At 45.6% G+C, this 20213-nt stretch overlaps 1 protein-coding gene across 1 annotated transcript in view; it reads right to left on the minus strand.

Annotated features, from left to right (window-relative positions):
* LOC119975977 (CD166 antigen-like) overlaps positions 1–20213 on the minus strand; it is a 45112-nt gene that overhangs the window by 13324 nt on the left and 11575 nt on the right. The window contains exon 4 of the mRNA XM_038815979.1: positions 6361–6537. Coding sequence (XP_038671907.1) covers positions 6361–6537 — 177 coding nt within the window. The remainder of the gene's footprint in view (positions 1–6360; positions 6538–20213) is intronic.

Genomic DNA, 20213 nt, shown 5'->3' on the forward strand with positions numbered 1-20213 from the left:
CTTTGGCATTGGCAACCTCCAGCTATATTTTTCAACATCGACCGGGGACTCAGATCTCCGATGCTGATGCTCTGAGTTGACTCCAACTTCCCCCAAGCCTGGCACCGCTTTCGTGCCTCAAGATAATGTCCTGGCGTTAAATTCTCTGGATACCATCAGGAACTGGACTCAACGTGATATGGTCCTCTTGAAGGTAAACAAATGGCTGGCATCACAATAAGCCGGAGGGTGGCACGGTGGCACAGTGGTTAGCACTGCTGCATCACAACGCCAAGGACACAATTTCAATTCTGGCCTTGAGTGACTGTGTGGAGTTTCCTCCGGGTGCTCCGGTTTCCTCCCACAGTCCAAACATGTGCAGGTTATGTGGGGTTATGGGATGAGAGGGGAATAGAGTGAGGAAGTGAGTCTCGGTCAGGTGCTCTTTCGATCGCTGGTGAACGGGTAGCAATTAGGAAATACTATTTGGCGTTTAGGGGATATTAAAAAGAACAAAGCATGGAATCACATCAACAGAAAAACAGACTGTTCAGCCCAACCTGTTATTTAAGCTCTATGTGAACCTCTTCCCACCCCTTTTCATGTCACCCTGTCACCTTCTATTCCTTTATCCCTTTGGTATTTATCAAGAGTCCCCCTTTAAAAAATAAATTTGGAGTACCCAATCATTTTTTTTCCCGCAAAAGGGGCAATTTAGCGTGGCCAATCCACTTACCCTGCACATCTTTGGGTTATGAGGGTGAAAGCCACGTAGACACGGGGAGACTGTGCAAACTCCACACGGACAGTGACCTGGGACCTCAGCGCCATGTCGTCCACTGCGCCACCCTGCCGCCCAAGGTTCCCCTTAATTGAATCTCTGCGTATTATTTTCAGAGTGGGGGGACAAACCCAGAATCATCCGTTGTGAGGGAGAACGCAGTCTTGAAATTTTACACATCCTCCAAACTAACAAGATCAGGAGGAAACCCATTCACCAGTCCAGAACCGTGCATCCTGCAGCCCATGGCACTCCCCTTTTTCCAGATTTGGTGCAAATTAACATTTTTGTTCCCCCCAGTGTTTCTCCAAATCAGCTCAGGCACTTTTCTTTTAATATTGTGTCATGTAAGTGTACCTTTAAGAAATGGGTGTTTATCAAATAGCTGTAGTGGATGTACCTTTAAGAATTGGGTGTTTATCAAATAGCTGCAGTGATGTCAGAGTGTGGGTGGAGCTGGGCTGTCTGTCTGCTTTTACATTCGTTTTTGAGCTGGCAGCTACAGTGTGTGTTTGGTTTCGTTTTCAGAGTTGGAGCTGCATCCAGCCAAACACGGTGTCATTTTGATCTCTCTGCATGAAAAGAATGTCTTCAGATCACTTGCTAATTTAAAAGTGATAACTGCTCTCAGTAGAGAATTTAAACCTGCTGTTAAAGAGAGTGTTTGCCTTATGGATGTTGCTAAGAAAGATTAAGGGTTTCTTATAGAGTGCTGTGTTCATTGTGGGGGAGTATTTGAGTTGATAGTTGCGAAGATGTTTACTGTGTGTTTATAAAATGTTAACTGGATTCATAGAATAAATATTTTTAGTTTTAAAAGTACTTTATATATCTGTTGCATTACACCTCTAGAGAGTCACCATAACCAACATCTATTAAACGTTGTGGGTCAGGTGCACTCCATGATACACTTTGGGGTTCTCTAAACACTGGCCCATAATAAATGAGAAGTGTTTTGCCTTGGGCAGCAAGTTGATCTGTTTTAATCTGTGATCGCCATGGCAGTCTTCAGCCAAAGTCTTATTTTTAAGACAATGTGACACCGGCGTCAGTTTGTTCGAAAGAAGTACTGCAGGGAAGGGATGAATTGCCTGTCGCAGAAGACAGACACACAATGTAAGGTAACAGGCCCACCCTGAAATACCCTTCAGCCTCTGTTAACGGCACCTAGCTGTTTGTCAAACATTTTCCATGGCCCGACCGCCTCGGCCACTTGATCCAATGCCTAATTCGTCTGTCGATCATTCTGCGCGAAGATGTTTCGCTCCAGCCCTGAAGATTGCGAGGCGCTCAAGCCCCCAGGATTGAAGAATTAATTAGATTAGAAGGGCATCAATGAACATTGATTTCAACGTACTGAATGTACAAGGTGGAAGAGGGATGGTATGTGTGGTAATTTAGAGGAATAAGCGGTTGGGTCCCGAGGAGGAGTGATGATAGAAATATTGAGACGGTGAAACCAGGTTTAAGGCCACCAAGAAATCACCCCTTCCACATTTAGAAAAATTCCATGTCACCATGTTTCTTCAACATTCTGTGTTTAATATATAATTGGTTGCAAATATTCTTTCTGTTAGCTTTCACTCTTAATAGTCACTTCATAACAAACACATCCCTCCCCATAGAGACAGTAGACCAATCAACACCAACCCCCCCCCCCCCCATAGAGACAATAGACCAATCAACACCAAATACCCCCCCCCCCCCCATAGAGACAATAGACCAATCAACACCAACCCCCCCCCCATAGAGACAATAGACCAATCAACACCAAATACACCCCATAGAGACAATAGACCAATCAACACCACATACACCCCCCACATAGAGACAATGGACCAATCAACACCAAATACCTCCTATAGAGACAATGGACCAATCAACACCAAATACCTCCTATAGAGACAATGGACCAATCAACACCAAATACCCCCTATAGAGACAATGGACCAATCAACACTAAATACCCCTCCCCATAGAGACAATGAAACAATCATCGAATTTACAGTACAGAAGGAAGCCATTTGGCCCATCGAGTCTGCACCGGCCCTTGGTAAGAGCACCCTCCAGAGCCCATACCTCCACCCTATCCCCACACCTTCACCCTATCCCCGTTAACCAACCTAACCTTTTTTGGACACTAAGGCAATTTAGCGTGGCCAATCCACCTAACCTGCACATCTTTGGACTGTAGGAGAAAACCGGAGCACCCGGAGGAAACCCACGCAGACACAGGGAGAACGTGCAGACTCCGCACAGTTACCCAAGCCGGGAATTGAACCTGGGACCCTGGAGCAGTGAAGCAACTGTGCTATCCAATGTGCTATCGTGCTGCCCCCAGTGTGCTACCGTGCTGCCATCACCACCCCGCTGAGACAGTGAACCAATCAACGCCAAATACACCTCCCCAAAGACAATAGACCAATTAACACCAAATACCCCCCATAGAGAGACTAGACCAATCAACACTAATTACCCCCCATAGAGACAATAGACCAATCAACACCAAATACCCTCCCCCATAGAGACAATGGACCAATCAACACTAAATACACCCCCATAGAGACAATGGACCAATCAACACTAAATACACCCCCCCCATAGAGACAATGGACCAATCAACACCAAATACCCCCCTAGAGACAATGGACCAATTAACACCAACCCTCCCCCCATAGAGACAATGGACCAATCAACACCAAATACCCCCCCCCATAGAGAGAATAGACCAATCAACACCAAATACCCCCCATAGAGACAATGGACCAATTAACACCAAAAACCAGCATAGAGACAACAGACCAATCAATACCAAATACCCCCCCCCCATAGAGACAATGGGCCAATCAACACCAAATACACCCCCCACAGAGACAGTGGACCAATCTACACCAAATACACCCCCCCATAGAGAGAATAGACCAATCAATACCAAATACCCCCCCCCCCCATAGAGACAATAGGCCAATCAACACCAAATACACCCCCCCCCACACAGTGGACCAATCAACACCAAATACACCCCCCCCCCACAGAGACAGTGGACCAATCAACACCAAATACACCCCCCCCCATAGAGAGAATAGACCAATCAACACCAAATTCCCCCCCCATAGAGAGAATAGACCAATCAACACCAAATACCCCCCCCCATTGAGACAATGGACCAATCAACACCAAATACCTCCCATAGAGAGAATAGACCAATCAACACCAAATACCCCCCCCCATAGAGACAATGGGCCAATCAACACCAAATACACCCCCCCACGGAGACAGTGGACCAATCAACACCAAATACCCCCCCCCCATAGAGACAATGGGCCAATCAACACCAAATACACCCCCCCACAGAGAGAATAGACCAATCAACACCAAATACCCCCCCCCATAGAGACAATGGACCAATCAACACCAAATACACCCCTCCACAGAGACAGTGGACCAATCAACACCAAATACCCCCCCCCATAGAGACAATAGGCCAATCAACACCAAATACACCCCCCCCCCATAGACAATAGGCCAATCAACACCAAATACACCCCCCCCCATAGACAATAGACCAATCAACACCAAATACCTCCCATAGAGAGAATAGACCAATCAACACCAAATACCCCCCCCCATAGAGACAATGGACCAATCAACACCAAATACCCCCCCCCCATAGAGACTATGGACCAATCAACACTAAATACCCCTTCCCCATAGAGACAATGGGCCAATGAACACCAAATACCCCCCCCCCACAGAGACAGTGGACCAATCTACACCAAATACACCCCCCCCCATAGAGAGAATAGACCAATCAACACCAAATACCCCCCCCCCATAGAGACAATGGACCAATCAACACCAAATACCCCCCCCCCATAGAGACAGTGGACCAATCAACACCAAATACCCCCCCCCATAGAGACAATAGGCCAATCAACACCAAATACCCCCCCCCCCACAGAGACAGTGGACCAATCAACACCAAATACACCCCCCCATAGAGAGAATAGACCAATCAACACCAAATACCCCCCATAGAGACAATGGACCAATCAACACCAAATACCCCCCCCCCCCCATAGAGACAATGGGCCAATCAACACTAAATACCCCCCCCCCCCATTGAGACAATGGACCAATCAACACCAAATACACCCCGCATAGAGACAATGGACCAATCAACACCAAATACCCCCCATAGAGACAATGGAACAATCATAGAATTTACAGTGCAGAAGGAAGCCATTCGGCCCATCGAGTCTGCACCAGCCTTTGGAAAGAGCACCCTATCTAAGCCCATACCTCCACCCTATCTCCACACCTCCATCCTACCCCCATTAGCCTACCTAATCTTTTTGAACACTAAGGGCCATTTAGCATAGCCAATCCACTTAACCTGCACATCTTTGGACTGTGGGAGGAAACTGGATCACCCAGAAAAAACCCACGCAGTCACGGGGAGAATGTGCAGACTCCAACAGTGACCCAAGCCGGGAATCGAACCTGGGACCCTGGAGCTGTGAAGCAACAGTGCTAACCACTGTGCTGCCGTATTGTGCTGCCGTGCTGCCACCACCTCCTCCCCACAGAGACAGTGAACCAATCAACAACCAAGCACCCCCATCGAGACAATGGACCAATCAACAACTAAGCACCCCCATTGAGACAATGGACCAATTAAAAACCTAACACTCCCCCATGGAGGTAACGGACCAATCAACAACCTAACACGCCCATTCAGACAATGGACCAATCAATAAGCAAACACTCCCATAGACACAATGGATCAATCAACTACAAATATCTCCCTAAGAGGCAATGGACCAATCTTCTCAGGAGTGGGAAATACTGTGCTTTGAAAGCAGATTGCCACTCCCTTATGCTACTTCAACCAAAACACTGGGCGCGATTCTCTGTTTGCGGGACAGAGTGTCCGCGCTGTCGTGAACGCCGTTGCGTTTCACGACAGCGTGCAATGGGCACGGGCAGTAGCGATTCTAGCCCGTACAGGGGGCCAGCACAGTGCTGGAGCAATTCACCCCACTCCAGCCTCACTTCCTGGTGCCAACCCGTACATGCGCGGTGGCCTTACTGAACGCTCCGGCCTCGACACAACATGGCGTGGGGGTTCAGGGGCACCAGGTGTGGACGGCGCCGGCGGGACTCTGCTTTCTCCGCGCGGTCGCTCGGCCCATCTGGGCCGGAATATCGGCGGCCCGCGACCAGCGCCCCGCCAAACGCGGCAGTGCAAATGGCGCCGATTCTCCGCACCTCGGATAATCGCGCACCGGCGTCGGGGCAGCGTGGCGCGGTTGCGCCGATTCTCCGGCCTGGCACGGGGCTGGGAGAATCGCGCCCCCTGTGTCTCCTGTTCTGGATAAATACAACACGTTGTCACCTTCCCCCTTCCCACTGCATCTCTGAACAAGTGTAACAGAGAATGAAGGAAGAGACGGGAGTATGGAGACAAAATTTTCACACAATGTTGTCCAATAACCTGAGGGGGGGGGAAACAGGGTGGGTGATGGTTAAAGATATAATCTCCCCCAAAATGGTAGCAATATGAAAGGCTTCAAAGAGAGTTAAGAGTCAATACTTACAATACACGTCAATCGTGATGGTATCAGATCTCTGCGCCTCATTTTGGGAAGGATAAAACACTTCACAAAAGAACCTGGCATTCATGTCATTCTTTCTTGCTGTATAATATAATGTTGACTCGATTGTGAGAAGCCTGGTATTTTGGTCCTTCGTGATATGATTTTGGATGTGCGTGTCTAGAAATATACAGGTACAACAGTCAAGAAAGAGGAAAGCATAAATACGCAGAAGGAACTATCTTTGTGTCATGAAAGGAACAATCAATTCTCAAACATTTCTCTCCTGAGATTTGTATTCCAACTTAATAAAATATCATTGTTTTTAAAAAGAGCAATACCAAATAAAAATGGGGCAGCACGGCAGCATTGTGGATAACACAATGGCTTAACAGCTCCAGGGTCCCAAGTTCAATTTCACTGTCTGTGTGGAGTCTGCACATCCTCCCCGTGTGTGCGTGGGTTTCCTCTGGGTGCTCCGGTTTCCTCCCACAGTCCAAAGATCTGCAGGTTAGGTGGATTGGCCATGATAAATTGCCCTTAGTGTCCAAAATTTCCCTTAGTTGAGTGGGGTTACTGGGTTACTGGGTATGGGGATAGGGTGGAGGTGTTAACCTTGGGTAGGGTGCTCTTTCCAGGAGCCGTTGCAGACTCGATGGGCCGAATGGCCTCCTTCTGCAAAGAACAAAAAGAAGCAGAAAGGAAGGAATGCAGCCAAGCGATGCAGGCCTATTACAGAGTTTATAATACCACAAGCACAATCCACATCAATATCCAGTTCTACAACAAATAATCAAGAAGCAAGAAACAATGCTCATGGTGATGATACAATGACATGCGAGTTACAAGGACAGAGAAGAGCTACTTTGAATGTAGAGACAAATACAAGTGCATCCATTACTAATCAACCCAGGCCCAATATTTCTTCTGGCTTCCTTGTTCCGCTATCTGTACTGCCTGTAGTTGCAACATCTGAACACATAGCTTCAACTAGTGACAGGGAATCAGATATTCCTTCAAGCATAAACGACTTGGTTTCTGAAGCACATCCTGTAAATGAACCTACGCAAGAAAATGAAAGATCAATTACTGGAATCTTCCAATATCCATCACGAGCAAAGCTAAAACAGTTTTTTGCTGAACATCCACTTCAGCCACTTGATGATCTGCTATTTGATGCTCGTTTGTATGAGATGAAAATTATGAATGACTCAGTCCCAAGAAAATGGCTAACATATAACAAAGAAAATAGATGCTTATATTGTTCATACTACTTAGCCTTTGAGTTTCCCAACACTTGTAATCCATCACCCTTTGTATGTGGCTTTAGTGACTACAGGCGTATTAGCCAGAGCTTCACTTTATATGAATCGACAACAACACATGTCAGAAATGCTCAGCAATATATCAGTGTGGTTAATGATGGCACATCAGATAAATTTTTTGCAGCATCACTAATTAAAAGGAAAGAAGTATTGAAGCAGAGAAGTATTGTCATGAGGATTATAGACATTATAAATATGTTAGGCAAGCAAGCACTTCCTTTTCAAGGTCACAGAAATGAATCGGCCTACACTCTAAATAATGAGGTTCTGAATCATGGCAATTTTTTAGCTACAGTGCAGTTGATGGCAAAATATGACCCCATTATGGCAGCTCACGTTTCTGCAGTGCAAAACAAGTCTAAACAAAGAATCAAACGATTATAGCAACAAGGAAAGGCTCAAAGTAAAGGCCGACATGGACTTGTTACATACCTGAGTAAAACAACTATAAACATGTTAATCAAAATTATGAAGAATATGATACAAGAAAGAATTAGTCATGAAGTTTCTCAAGCAAAATATTATTCTATTCAGGTTGATTCAACACAAGATAATTCATCCATCGATCAGTTTAGCATTATTATTCGGTATGTGCTTAAAGGTATTATCTGTGAGCGATTACTTTCAGTTGTGCCAAGTAATGATGGTACAGGACAGGGACTTTTTTATCTATTGATTGAAACATTACAGCATAGAACATAGAACATAGAACATAGAACGATACAGCGCAGTACAGGCCCTTCGGCCCTCGATGTTGCACCGACATGGAAAAAATCTAAAGGCCATCTAACCTACACTATGCCCTTATCATCCATATGCTTATCCAATAAACTTTTAAATGCCCCCAATGTTGGCGAGTTCACTACTGTTGCAGGTAGGGCATTCCACGGCCTCACCACTCTTTGCGTAAAAAACCCACCTCTGACCTCTGTCCTATATCTATTACCCCTCAATTTAAGGCTATGTCCCCTCGTGCTAGCCACCTCCATCCGCGGGAGAAGGCTCTCGCTGTCCACCCTATCTAACCCTCTGATCATTTTGTATGCCTCTATTAAGTCACCTCTTAACCTTCTTCTCTCTAACGAAAACAACCTCAAGTCCATCAGCCTTTCCTCATAAGATTTTCCCTCCATACCAGGCAACATCCTGGTAAATCTCCTCTGCACCCGTTCCAAAGCTTCCACGTCCTTCCTATAATGAGGCGACCAGAACTGTACGCAATACTCCAAATGCGGCCGTACTAGAGTTTTGTACAACTGCAACATGACCTCATGGCTCCGGAACTCAATCCCTCTACCAATAAAGGCCAACACACCATAGGCCTTCTTCACAACCCTATCAACCTGGGTGGCAACTTTCAGGGATCTAAGTACATGGACACCGAGATCCCTCTGCTCATCCACACTACCAAGAATTTTACCATTAGCCAAATATTCCGCATTTCTGTTATTCTTTCCAAAGTGAATCACCTCACACTTCTCCACATTAAACTCCATTTGCCACCTCTCAGCCCAGCTCTGCAGCTTATCTATGTCCCTCTGTAACCTGCAACATCCTTCCGCACTGTCTACAACTCCACCGACTTTAGTGTCATCAGCAAATTTACTCACCCATCCTTCCGCGCCTTCCTTTCTCAAAGAACTCGATAAGGTTTGTGAGGCATGACCTACCCTTCACAAAACCATGCTGACTGTCCCTAATCATATTATTCCTATCTAGGTGATTATAAATCGTATCTTTTATAATCCTCTCCAAGACTTTACCCACCACAGACGTTAGGCTCACCGGCCTATAGTTACCGGGGTTATCTCTACTCCCCTTCTTGAACAAAGGGACCACATTTGCTATCCTCCAGTCCTCTGGCACTATTCCTGTAGCCAACGATGACCTAAAAATCAAAGCCAAAGGCTCAGCAATCTCTTCCCTGGCTTCCCAGAGAATCCTAGGATAAATCCCATCCGGCCCCGGGGACTTATCTATTTTCACCTTGTCCAGAATTGCCAACACTTCTTCCCTACGCACCTCAATGCCATCTATTCTAATAGCCTGGGTCTCAGCATTCTCCTCTAAAATATTATCTTTTTCTTGAGTGAATACTGACGAAAAGTATTCATTTAGTATCTCGCTTATCTCCTCAGCCTCCACACACAACTTCCCACCACTGTCCTTGACTGGCCCTACTCTTACCCTAGTCATTCTTTTATTCCTGACATACCTATAGAAAGCTTTTGGGTTTTCCTTGATCCTACCTGCCAAAGACTTCTCATGTCCCCTCCTTGCTCGTCTCAGCTCTCTCTTTAGATCCTTCCTCGCTTCCTTGTAACTATCAAGCGCCCCAACTGAAACTTCACGCCTCATCTTCACATAGGCCTCCTTCTTCCTCTTAACAAGAGATTCCACTTCTTTGGTAAACCACGGTTCCCTCGCTCGACCCCTTCCTCCCTGCCTGACTGGTACGTACTTATCAAGAACATGCAATAGCTGTTCCTTGAACAAGCTCCACATATCCAGTGTGCCCAACCCTTGCAGCCTACTTCTCCAACCAACACATCCTAAGTCATGTCTAATGGCATCATAATTGCCCTTCCCCCAGCTATAACTCTTGCCCTGCGGGGTATACTTATCCCTTTCCATCACTAACGTAAAGGTCACCGAATTGTGGTCACTGTTTCCAAAGTGCTCACCTACCTCCAGATCTAACACCTGGCCTGGTTCATTACCCAAAACCAAATCCAATGTGGCCTCGCCTCTTGTTGGCCTGTCAACATATTGTGTCAGGAAACCCTCCTGCACACATTGTACAAAGAACGACCCATCTAATGTACTCGAACTATATCTTTTCCAGTCAATATTTGGAAAGTTAAAGTCTCCCATAACAACTACCCTGTTACTTTCGCTCTTTTCCAGAATCATCTTCGCCATCCTTTCCTCTACATCCCTAGAACTATTAGGTGGCCTATAGAAAACTCCCAACAGGGTGACCTCTCCTTTCCTGTTTCTAACCTCAGCCCATACTACCTCGGAAGAAGAGTCCCCATCTAGCATCCTTTCCGCCACCGTAATACTGTCCTTGACTAGCAGCGCCACACCTCCCCCTCTTTTGCCCCCTTCTCTGAGCTTACTAAAACACCTAAACCCCGGAACCTGCAACAACCATTCCTGTCCCTGCTCTATCCATGTCTCTGAAATGGCCACAACATCGAAGTCCCAGGTACCAACCCATGCTGCCAGTTCCCCTACCTTATTTCGTATACTCCTGGCATTGAAGTAGACACACTTCAAACCACCTACCTGTACACTGGCACCCTCCTGCGAAGTCAAATCTGTGCTCCTGACCGCTATACTCTCAATCTCCCGTACCCCAAAACTACAATCCAGGTTCCCATGCCCCTGCTGAATTAGTTTAAACCCCCCCAAAGAGCACTAACAAATCTCCCCCCCAGGATATTGGTGCCCCTCAGGTTCAGGTGTAGACCATCCTGTCTATAGAGGTCCCACCTTCCCCAGAAAGAGCCCCAGTTATCCAGAAATCTGAATCCCTCCCGCCTGCACCATCCCTGTAGCCACGTGTTTAATTGCTCTCTCTCCCTATTCCTCATCTCACTATCACGTGGCACGGGCAACAACCCAGAGATAACAACTCTGTTTGTTCTCGCTCTGAGCTTCCATCCTAGCTCCCTAAAGGCCTGCCTGACATCCTTGTCCCCTTTCCTACCTATGTCGTTAGTGCCAATGTGGACTACGACTTGGGGCTGCTCCCCCTCCCCCTTAAGGACCCGGAAAACACGATCCGAGACATCACGTACCCTTGCACCTGGGAGGCAACATACCAAACGTGAGTCTCTCTCGCTCCCACAAAATCTCCTATCTGTGCCCCTGACTATTGAGTCCCCAATTACTAATGTTCTACTCCTTTCCCCCCTTCCCTTCTGAGCAACAGGGACAGACTCCGTGCCAGAGGCCCGTACCCCATGGCTTACCCCTGGTAAGTCGTCCCCCCCACAAGTATCCAAAACGGTATACTTGTTACTCAGGGAAATCTTAATTTTGACCCCCAAAAATGTTTATCTGATAGCACAGATGGCGCTGCAAGCTACCATGGCCAGTATAATGGTTTACAAAGTAAAATTGCTGATATGGCTGATCAACATGTTCATATATGGTGCTATGCCCATGTCTTGAATTTGGTGATAACTGAAACAACAAAATGTTGTGTGCCTGCAATTTCTTTTTTCAATTTGCTCCAGAATATAGCAACTTTTGTGAAAGCATCATACAAGAGAATGGCTGTATGGATAGAAGTTGTTGGAAAACATCTAGGACAAGAAAAAATGAAACGATTAAAGCTAATTGGTGAGACCAGATGGTCAGGAAAATCCAATGCAGCAACAACTATATTTGGACGTTTTGATGATGCCGCTGCCAGTACTTTCGTAAATCTATTGACATGCTTATCAATGATACAAGATTCAGAAAACAAATTGATGCAAAAACAAAACATGAAGCAAATGTTTTACTTCAAAGTCTTCTAAAGTTTGAAACCATATTGACAGCATTTACTTACTTGTATATATTTGAAACTACAACCCCGTTATCAAGTTATCTACAGACAAGTGGTTTAGATATGTTCACTGCATGGAGTTTGGTAGATTCAGCTACAACAAAGTTGAAGGAACAGACAAGAACATTTGATAACGTTCACAGCAAGGCTTTGGAATTTGTAAATAAATGTAATGACAGGATTTCACAGATGAATATGGATGAAAATCAAACATTGGAAATTGATGCGTTGGAAACAGCATTGCCAGTTAAGAGGCAGAGGAAGAAGAAAAGAATGGCAGATGAGCTTATTGATGATGAAAGGAATTCCTCAGATTCTCTAGCTGCTTTTCAAGTAAATGTGTTTAACCTAATAATGGATCGCATTGTCCAGTCACTAGAATCATGCTTTGTACAACACAAACAGTTGTATAAAGATTTGTCCTGCTTGGACCCAGCAAAGTTTAAAACTATTGCAGAGAAGGGCCTTGAAGATGAAGCATTGGAAGGTATTATTAAGCTGTTTCCACAAATCAGCAAAGATCAAGTAATATTGGAATTGTTTTCTTTTGCTTCAAACTTTGATGTATTAAAGCTATTGCTTAATGATGGTGAGAATATGGATTCCAGTTGCAACAATTGTAAAATTTGCAGCACTTGCCCATCATGTGTACTAAAAATTCTGGCATCCAACAGACTTCATGACAAGGCATATGATAACCTTTATGAACTTTATAAAATCATCTGAACACTATCAGTTACTCACGTCCAATATGAGAGGACATTTTCAAAGCTAAAGATCATAAAGACAAGGTTAAGAAATTCGCTATCTGAGAAGAATTTGGAATCATACATGTTGCTATCCATTGAAAAGGAATTGTTAGATGAATTGGGTGCAGAAGCAATTATTGGCAGATTCGCACAATCATCTAGCGAACACAAACGATTGCTCTTAATATAGTGGACTGCATGCAATGCTCTATTGTGCTTTTGAACTATCTTAATGTGTAAATTTTGCAGTAAACTATTTAAAAATATCAACCAATTACTTAAAATTTAAAAAAATAAATAAATAATTCTATTATAACATTCTGTATCTACATTTGGTATCTACTGTCAGTAATACGTACAGTACATGTACACTGTAATTACTACGAAATACACATTTTTTCCACAAAAATTTTAATTGTACCCTTTTTTCCACATGTATTTTTTGAAAATTTAATTTATTCGTTATGAAAATTAAATGATAGCATTGTAGTTGTGGGTGGGCCCCCTTTGTCTCCTGGCAACCACTATTTTTAGACCCAGTCCGCCACTGGTACAGGGGTATTACTGTAATACCTATATATACAATATAATACAACAGTGGTGACTACCACAGAATTGAAATCTGAAACCTTCCCTCCTACACCAGCTGTTTAGCCACGGGTTCAGCTGTTTCTAGCTTCAGAAGCATGTGGCACAGGGAGTAATCCTAAGATTCCAGTTGGGGCTGCTCCAAGTCAGCTGCACTCTTTGTAAACTCCCGGCTCCACCCGCATTCTTTGAGAAAATGTAGGAAATGAAAGGAGCATCTCGCTCCCTCCTCAACAAACTCGCTTAGTCACCAAACTCCCATTACAGCACTCTAATGCTTCTTGAAGTCAGCAATCCTGTGCAAAATGATGTGCAATATGGTCATGTCTGATTTTCTACTTTAACTTAAGGCATATGCAGAGAGCGCAGGAGTCTGGTGTTGAAATGGAAGATCAGCCATGGTTATATTGAATGGCAGAGCAGGCTCGAAGGACAGAATGGCCTACTTTAGTTCCTATTTTCTATGTTTCCATGTAACTCCACTTTCCTGCCCACTCCTCATATCCCTTGAGTCGCTGAGAAACCAAATATATGTTTATCTCAGTCTTAAATGCATTCAACAATGCAGACGTTACAACACTCCTGGAGAATTCCAAAGATACACAACCCTTTGAACAAGGAAATTCATCCTCATCTCAATCCTAAATGATCGATCCCTTATCCTGCGACTGTTTCCCTGTTATTTAGATTCTCCGGTGGAAACAACCACTTAGTGTCTGCCCTGTCAAACCCCACCACAATGTGATTCTCCAGGTGTGGTCTTGCTAAATCCCTGGAGATTGCAGCAAGACCTTCATATTCTTGGATACCAATTCCCTTGCAATAAAGGCCAACATGGCAATTGCTGCCCTAATTCCTTCCTGTCCCCAAAGGCTAACTTGTTAATAATAATAATCTAATAATCTTTATTATTGTCACAAGGAGGCTTACATTAATAAGAAAATCCCCTAATCGCCATACTCCGGCACCTGTTTGGATACACTGAAGGAGAATTCAGGACGTCAAAATAACCGAACAGCACATCTTTCGGGACTTGTGGGAGGAAACTGGAGCACCCGGAGGAAACCCACGCAGACACGGGGAGAAGGTGCAGACTCCGCACAGATAGTGATCCATGCGGGAATCAAACCTGGGACTCTGGCGCTGCGAAGCAACAGTGCTAACCACTGTGCTACCATGTCGTCCTTCTGAACATTAGACGTTACGTGGCTTCAAAAAAATATTCTGCTTTTCTATTCTTACCATTAAAGTGAATAATCTCACACTGCCCCATATCATTTTCTTTTTTCTTTTCTTACAATTAGTGCACCCAAATCTTTTTTTCCCAATTAAGGGCAATTTAGCGTGGCCAATCCACTTAACCTGCTCATCTTTGGTTTGGGGAGTGGAGGGGGGGACAGTGAGACCCACGTAAACACAGGGAAAATGTGCAAATTCCACACAGACAGTGACTCGGGTCCAGGGTCGAACCCAGGTCCTTGGCACCGTGAGGCATCAGTGCTAATCATTACGCCACCGTGCTGCCCCTTCACTGTCCCACATCATACTCCACTTGTCAACTTGCTGCCCACCCACTTAATCTGCATATATCACTTTGCAGCCTCTCTGTGTTCTCCTCACAGCTTACATTCCCACCTAGGTTTTTAGCACCAGCAAATTTAGATACTTTGGGCGAAATTCTCCGACCCCCAGCAGGGTCACCCGGGAATTGGTTTGAATCATCTCTGGTGGCGGCGGGATCGGCAGCGCGAGTGGGCCCCCTGGGTCCTGGGGGGGCGCAGGGCGATCGGACCCTGGGGGGGTGCCCCCATGGTGGCCAGGCCCGCGATCGGTGCCCACTGATCGGCGGGAAGGCCAGTGCCGTGGGGGCACTGTTTCTCGTCTGCCGCCGCCACGGCCTCCGCCATGGCGGAGGCAGAAGAGAATCCCCCAGCGCGCATGCGCGAACCGGAGAAGGCCTTTCGGCCAGCCCCGGCGCCTGGCGGTGGGCCTGAAAGGCCGCTGGTGCCGGTTTTGGCGCCAGTCAGCGTGGTGCCAACCGCTCCGGCGCGGGCCTAGCCCCCACTGGAGTGGTTGGCGCCACTCCCCTACGCCGGGACCCCCCGCCCCGCCGGGTAGGGGAGAATGCCGCCCATTATCTCTGTATCTTTATCTTAAACAGGAAAACGAGGTCGTTTTAAATGATCTGTATTTTCAGATTTGGAAATTAAAAATACAGTATAAGTTTAAGTGAGTTTAATTATGCCAGAAAGGGTTATATTTATATTAAACAAAGGTGCTTGCATATAGGGGATTTTGGGTTTCATTTCAAACTATGCCTGCATTGTGATTAGAGACATTTACGGTATGAAGACAAACAGGGCGTAAAGAAAGGTTAGGCTGTTGCTGAGCAACCAGGGGCCTCTTTAAATTAGAAAGTCCTTTTAGGTTTAATGTTAAGTTGGGCCCAGTAGTAGTTGGAACCCAGGTAACTGGAGAGGAAGCAGCTCTCATAGAAAACTTCCAGAAGCAGAGAGGCAGAACCATGGAGAAAGGGCAAGAAAGCAAGCCCCAGAAGCTAAAGAATAGATAGTTCTAGAAATAAGGGAATAAAAAGAGAAGTCCAAGGAACAAGTCAAAGGGACAAAAGGAACTGGAATTTGAACAAGATACTGTTCACTAAAGCCAAAGAAAGTACCAGAAAATGTGCCCTGAATTAAGGAGACAGCTTGGGTAACCAGTTTTAAAGTGGAGAAGCCAGATATCTGAAGTAATCGCTGACACCTTAATCCAGCCTGTGAAACAGTGGTGTTGCCGAATACCTAGGAGATTGTGTGGAAGCTTGAATGCATGTGGTGATCAATGGCAAAGGGATACTGAAAGGAGAGATTGAAATCCTGGAAGCGGATCCATGGTGATTGTATCCGAGAGAAAGCATTGTTTGGGAGTTTAGAAGATATGTCTTTTTGAGAGTGGAGTTTGGAAACACTCATGTGGAAATCAGAGTTCCAGTGAGACCAGTGGGCTCCCAGTGTGATGAGCATATGGGGGGATGTAATGAGAACTCCCCAAATGTTGTATCGGGCATCCTCCACTTGGTTTCAGAGTGGGTGTGCACCTGACCAGAGTTGGCCTGGTGGTTTACAGGGACTGGTCACTTGCTGAGAACATTATAGTATAAAATATATTTTATAACTTGTGTTATCCTTGAAGATCTGTGTACATCTGTGAAGACATGGTGGGGTGAAGGAGTATTGTGTTCTAGTCAATCTTTTCATGTTTAATAAATGTTTTATTAATTTTTAAAAGCTAATTGGCTGCCCCATGACTCTGTTCATTTACATTTGTGAAACAGAAGTAAAAGTTGGTCTATTAAACCTGGATTACAATCTGGGACCTGTGGTGGTGTGCATCACTGTAAATACACAAGGGGTTAATGTAAATACATGTAGACTAGCTAGACACTAGAGGGAGCACCAGAGACATCACACACACACACTCAACCAATACATCAGTTAGATAGGGCACGGCCAATGGGCATTCACGATACACACAGTGGTGAGACGACCACAGGAGGGCATTACACCAACCCATATATAAAGGACGCCACGCACATGATCTGCCTCTTTCCAGTGGAGACAGTCAGTGAGTAGAGACACAGGGTTGATTTGATATCACTCCCACCACGTGGATTGTAGCAGACTGGTTAGTCAATCTGAGTAGCTATAGTAGGATGAGCAGTAGTGTCGAACCCAAGTTATAGAAGTGTATGTAGTTTAATAAACGTGTTGAAGTTATCTCCACGTCTGATCCTTCCTTTGTCAAGTGCACCACAAGGAAGCTGTTTATGCTACACCTAGAGCATAACAAGACAGGACCTTTCCATCCAGTAGTAAAATAAGCTGGTATTGTAACAGTCTAAGTCATTTAAAAAAAAAAATTATTAGATTACCCAATTTATTTTTTCCAATTAAGGGGCAGTTTAGCGAATCCAATCCACCTGCCCTGCACATCTTTGGGCTATGGGGGCGAAACCCACGCAAACATGGGCAGAATGTGCAAACTCCACACAGTCAGTGACCAGAGCCAGGATCGAACCTGGGACCTCGCCGCCGTGAGGCAGCAGGGCTAACCACTGCACCACCGTGCTGCCTCTCAGTCTAAGTCATTAATATAGATTGCAAATAGCTGAGGCATCAGCATTGTTCCTTGCAGCACTCCACTAGCATGCTAACCTGAAAATGTCCCATTTATTCCTACTCTCTCTCTCTCTGCTTCCTGTCCATTAATTAATCTTGGATCAATGCTAATTGGCCAATGCCCCCAACTCCATAAGTCCTTTTCCTCCATTTGAGACTTTTGTGCAGGATCTTATTGAATGCCATTTGGAAATCTCTAAGAATCCTACATCTACTGCCCCCCCCCCCCCCCTTCCCCCTTCCCCCGCGCATTGTTATCTTATCCCTTATAAGATAGATTCTGTAACTTGAGTCATCCTTAAATATTTGTGTGTATATCTGTGAAAATGTAGGTGGAGAGCTCGGAAGTGATGGTCCATCATCTGTCTTCAATTGAATCCCAGTTCTCTAACTGTCAGGGTCATATTTGGAATTCCCATTCCTTGGATTATCACTAGTCCAACAATACAACTGCCACTGTGTTCCTAGTTGATTAAGAGTTAACCGATGCCTTGGGTTGGCACCTGGTAGTCATCATAGTCATCACTAACTTTTGGCATTCCACGTTTAAAATCACAGGAATTTGGGTGATCTGATACTGCAACCCCAGAAGTATATCCTAATCAACATTCCTCACATAGTTCAGGGAAGGTGTGTCAGATACTAGATACATAACACACAAGTCATATCACAGCAAGACTCTCCTCTTCTCGACTGTTCCCTCTAGCTGCCTACCTACCCTGCTAGCGAAGGTTATTGTACTGTGGTTGTTTCCAACCACCCAGAGGCAGAAGGAACAGAATATGCAGAAGGACTTGAGTTCAACAGTCAGTTTGAGAAATAGAGACAAAAAGTCTAGAAATAACGGTCTTAGATCAGTATCAGGGGGCCATCATGTTGTCAGATTATCGTTTAAAAAAACCCAACTGGTTTTACTCTTGTCCTTGATTCGCCGAATGGCTCTTTCAACCAGCCTGTCACATGTGTGGTGGGGCTGGACCATCTCCTGTGTGCTATTGTCCAACAATTCTAATTTGCCACCCTTACTCGTCGATCTGGTCCGTATGTGACTCCACTCCCACATCGATGTGGTTGATTCTTACCTGATTTAAGGTCAGGAGCAGGAGGCTCGGAGGGGATTTGTGGAAAAACCTTTTTGCCCAGAGGGTGGTGGGAATATGGAACTCACTGCCTGAAAGGGTGGTAGAGGTGGGAAGCCTCACAACGCTTTAGAAGCATTCAGATGAGCACTGGAAGTGCCGGTAAATGGGATGAGAATAGATATGTGGGTGATGGCCACGTTCCTAGCTGATTACGGCCAAAGGACCTCTTTCTGTGCTGTAAAACTCTATGCTCTCTGAACTGGCCTTTCTGATCAACGCTCCCTCTTATTTTCTTTGAGGTTTGCCCGCTTGTGCGTTGCACTGTGCCATCCCGTTAGAATGGCTGGGAGACCACACAGCCGTGAAAAGGGACCGTCGCCAGCATGGGGCCCCCTCGCTTGTAGCAAACCTATATATAAAGAATTATCAGCAGTGTGGGGGCGGGTTCGAGATGAACACATCCCATCACCAGTTCCTCACGGAAACTCTGGGCAATGGTGCCCCCATGCCCAGAATGAATTAAATATAAAGTGGTTGAGCCTTGCCGGGGTAGGGTTCTGTAAGCGACAGTCTTGACCATGAGTCACTGACTGATCCATTGTAACGAGGAGCGAGGGTGAAATTAATAAAACATCAGCACCTACCGTCTTGTTCACTTGGTGCTCACTTTGCAATTAGGAGGGGGTCTCATACCCCGCTCTCCCCTGCCCTTTGCCTCTCACCATCTCCGCAGCCCGGGAACCTTTAGACCAAACCTTTAGTCCAAAGATGTGCGGGTTAGGCGGATTGGCCATGCTAAATTGCCCGTAGTGTAAGGTTAATGGGGGATTGTTGGGTTACGGGTATACGGGTTACGTGGGTTTAAAGTAGGGTGATCATTGTTCGGCACAACATTGAGGGCCGAAGGGCCTGTTCTGTGCTGTACTGTTCTATGTTCTATTAAATGTCACACCCTCCCTCACCTAATTTACCACTGGCCTTTGCTGGTTACATTTACCCTCGGTAGACTTGAGCCCACTGAAAGCTCTGATGCTGCCCTTACTTATCTTAACTCGCGCTCAAACCCCCATTCACGGGGCGGCACGGTGGCGCAGTGGGTAGCACTGCTGACTGACCAGGACCCAGGTTCGATCATGGTCCCGGGTCACTGTCCGTGTGGAGTTTGCACATTCTCCCCGAGTCTGCGTAGGTTTCACCCCCCCACAACCCAAAAAGATGCGCAGGTTAGGTGGATTGGCCACGCAGAATTGCCCCTTAATTGGAAGAAAAGAATTGGATATTCAAAATTAATAAATAAATAAATAATAAAATAAAAATAAACTCCCGTTCACACATCATTCCCCGTGCTCGCTGATCGATCAACTCCTCCAATT

Source organism: Scyliorhinus canicula, chromosome 13 (genome assembly GCF_902713615.1).
Source record: "Scyliorhinus canicula chromosome 13, sScyCan1.1, whole genome shotgun sequence".
NCBI lineage: Eukaryota > Metazoa > Chordata > Chondrichthyes > Carcharhiniformes > Scyliorhinidae > Scyliorhinus > Scyliorhinus canicula.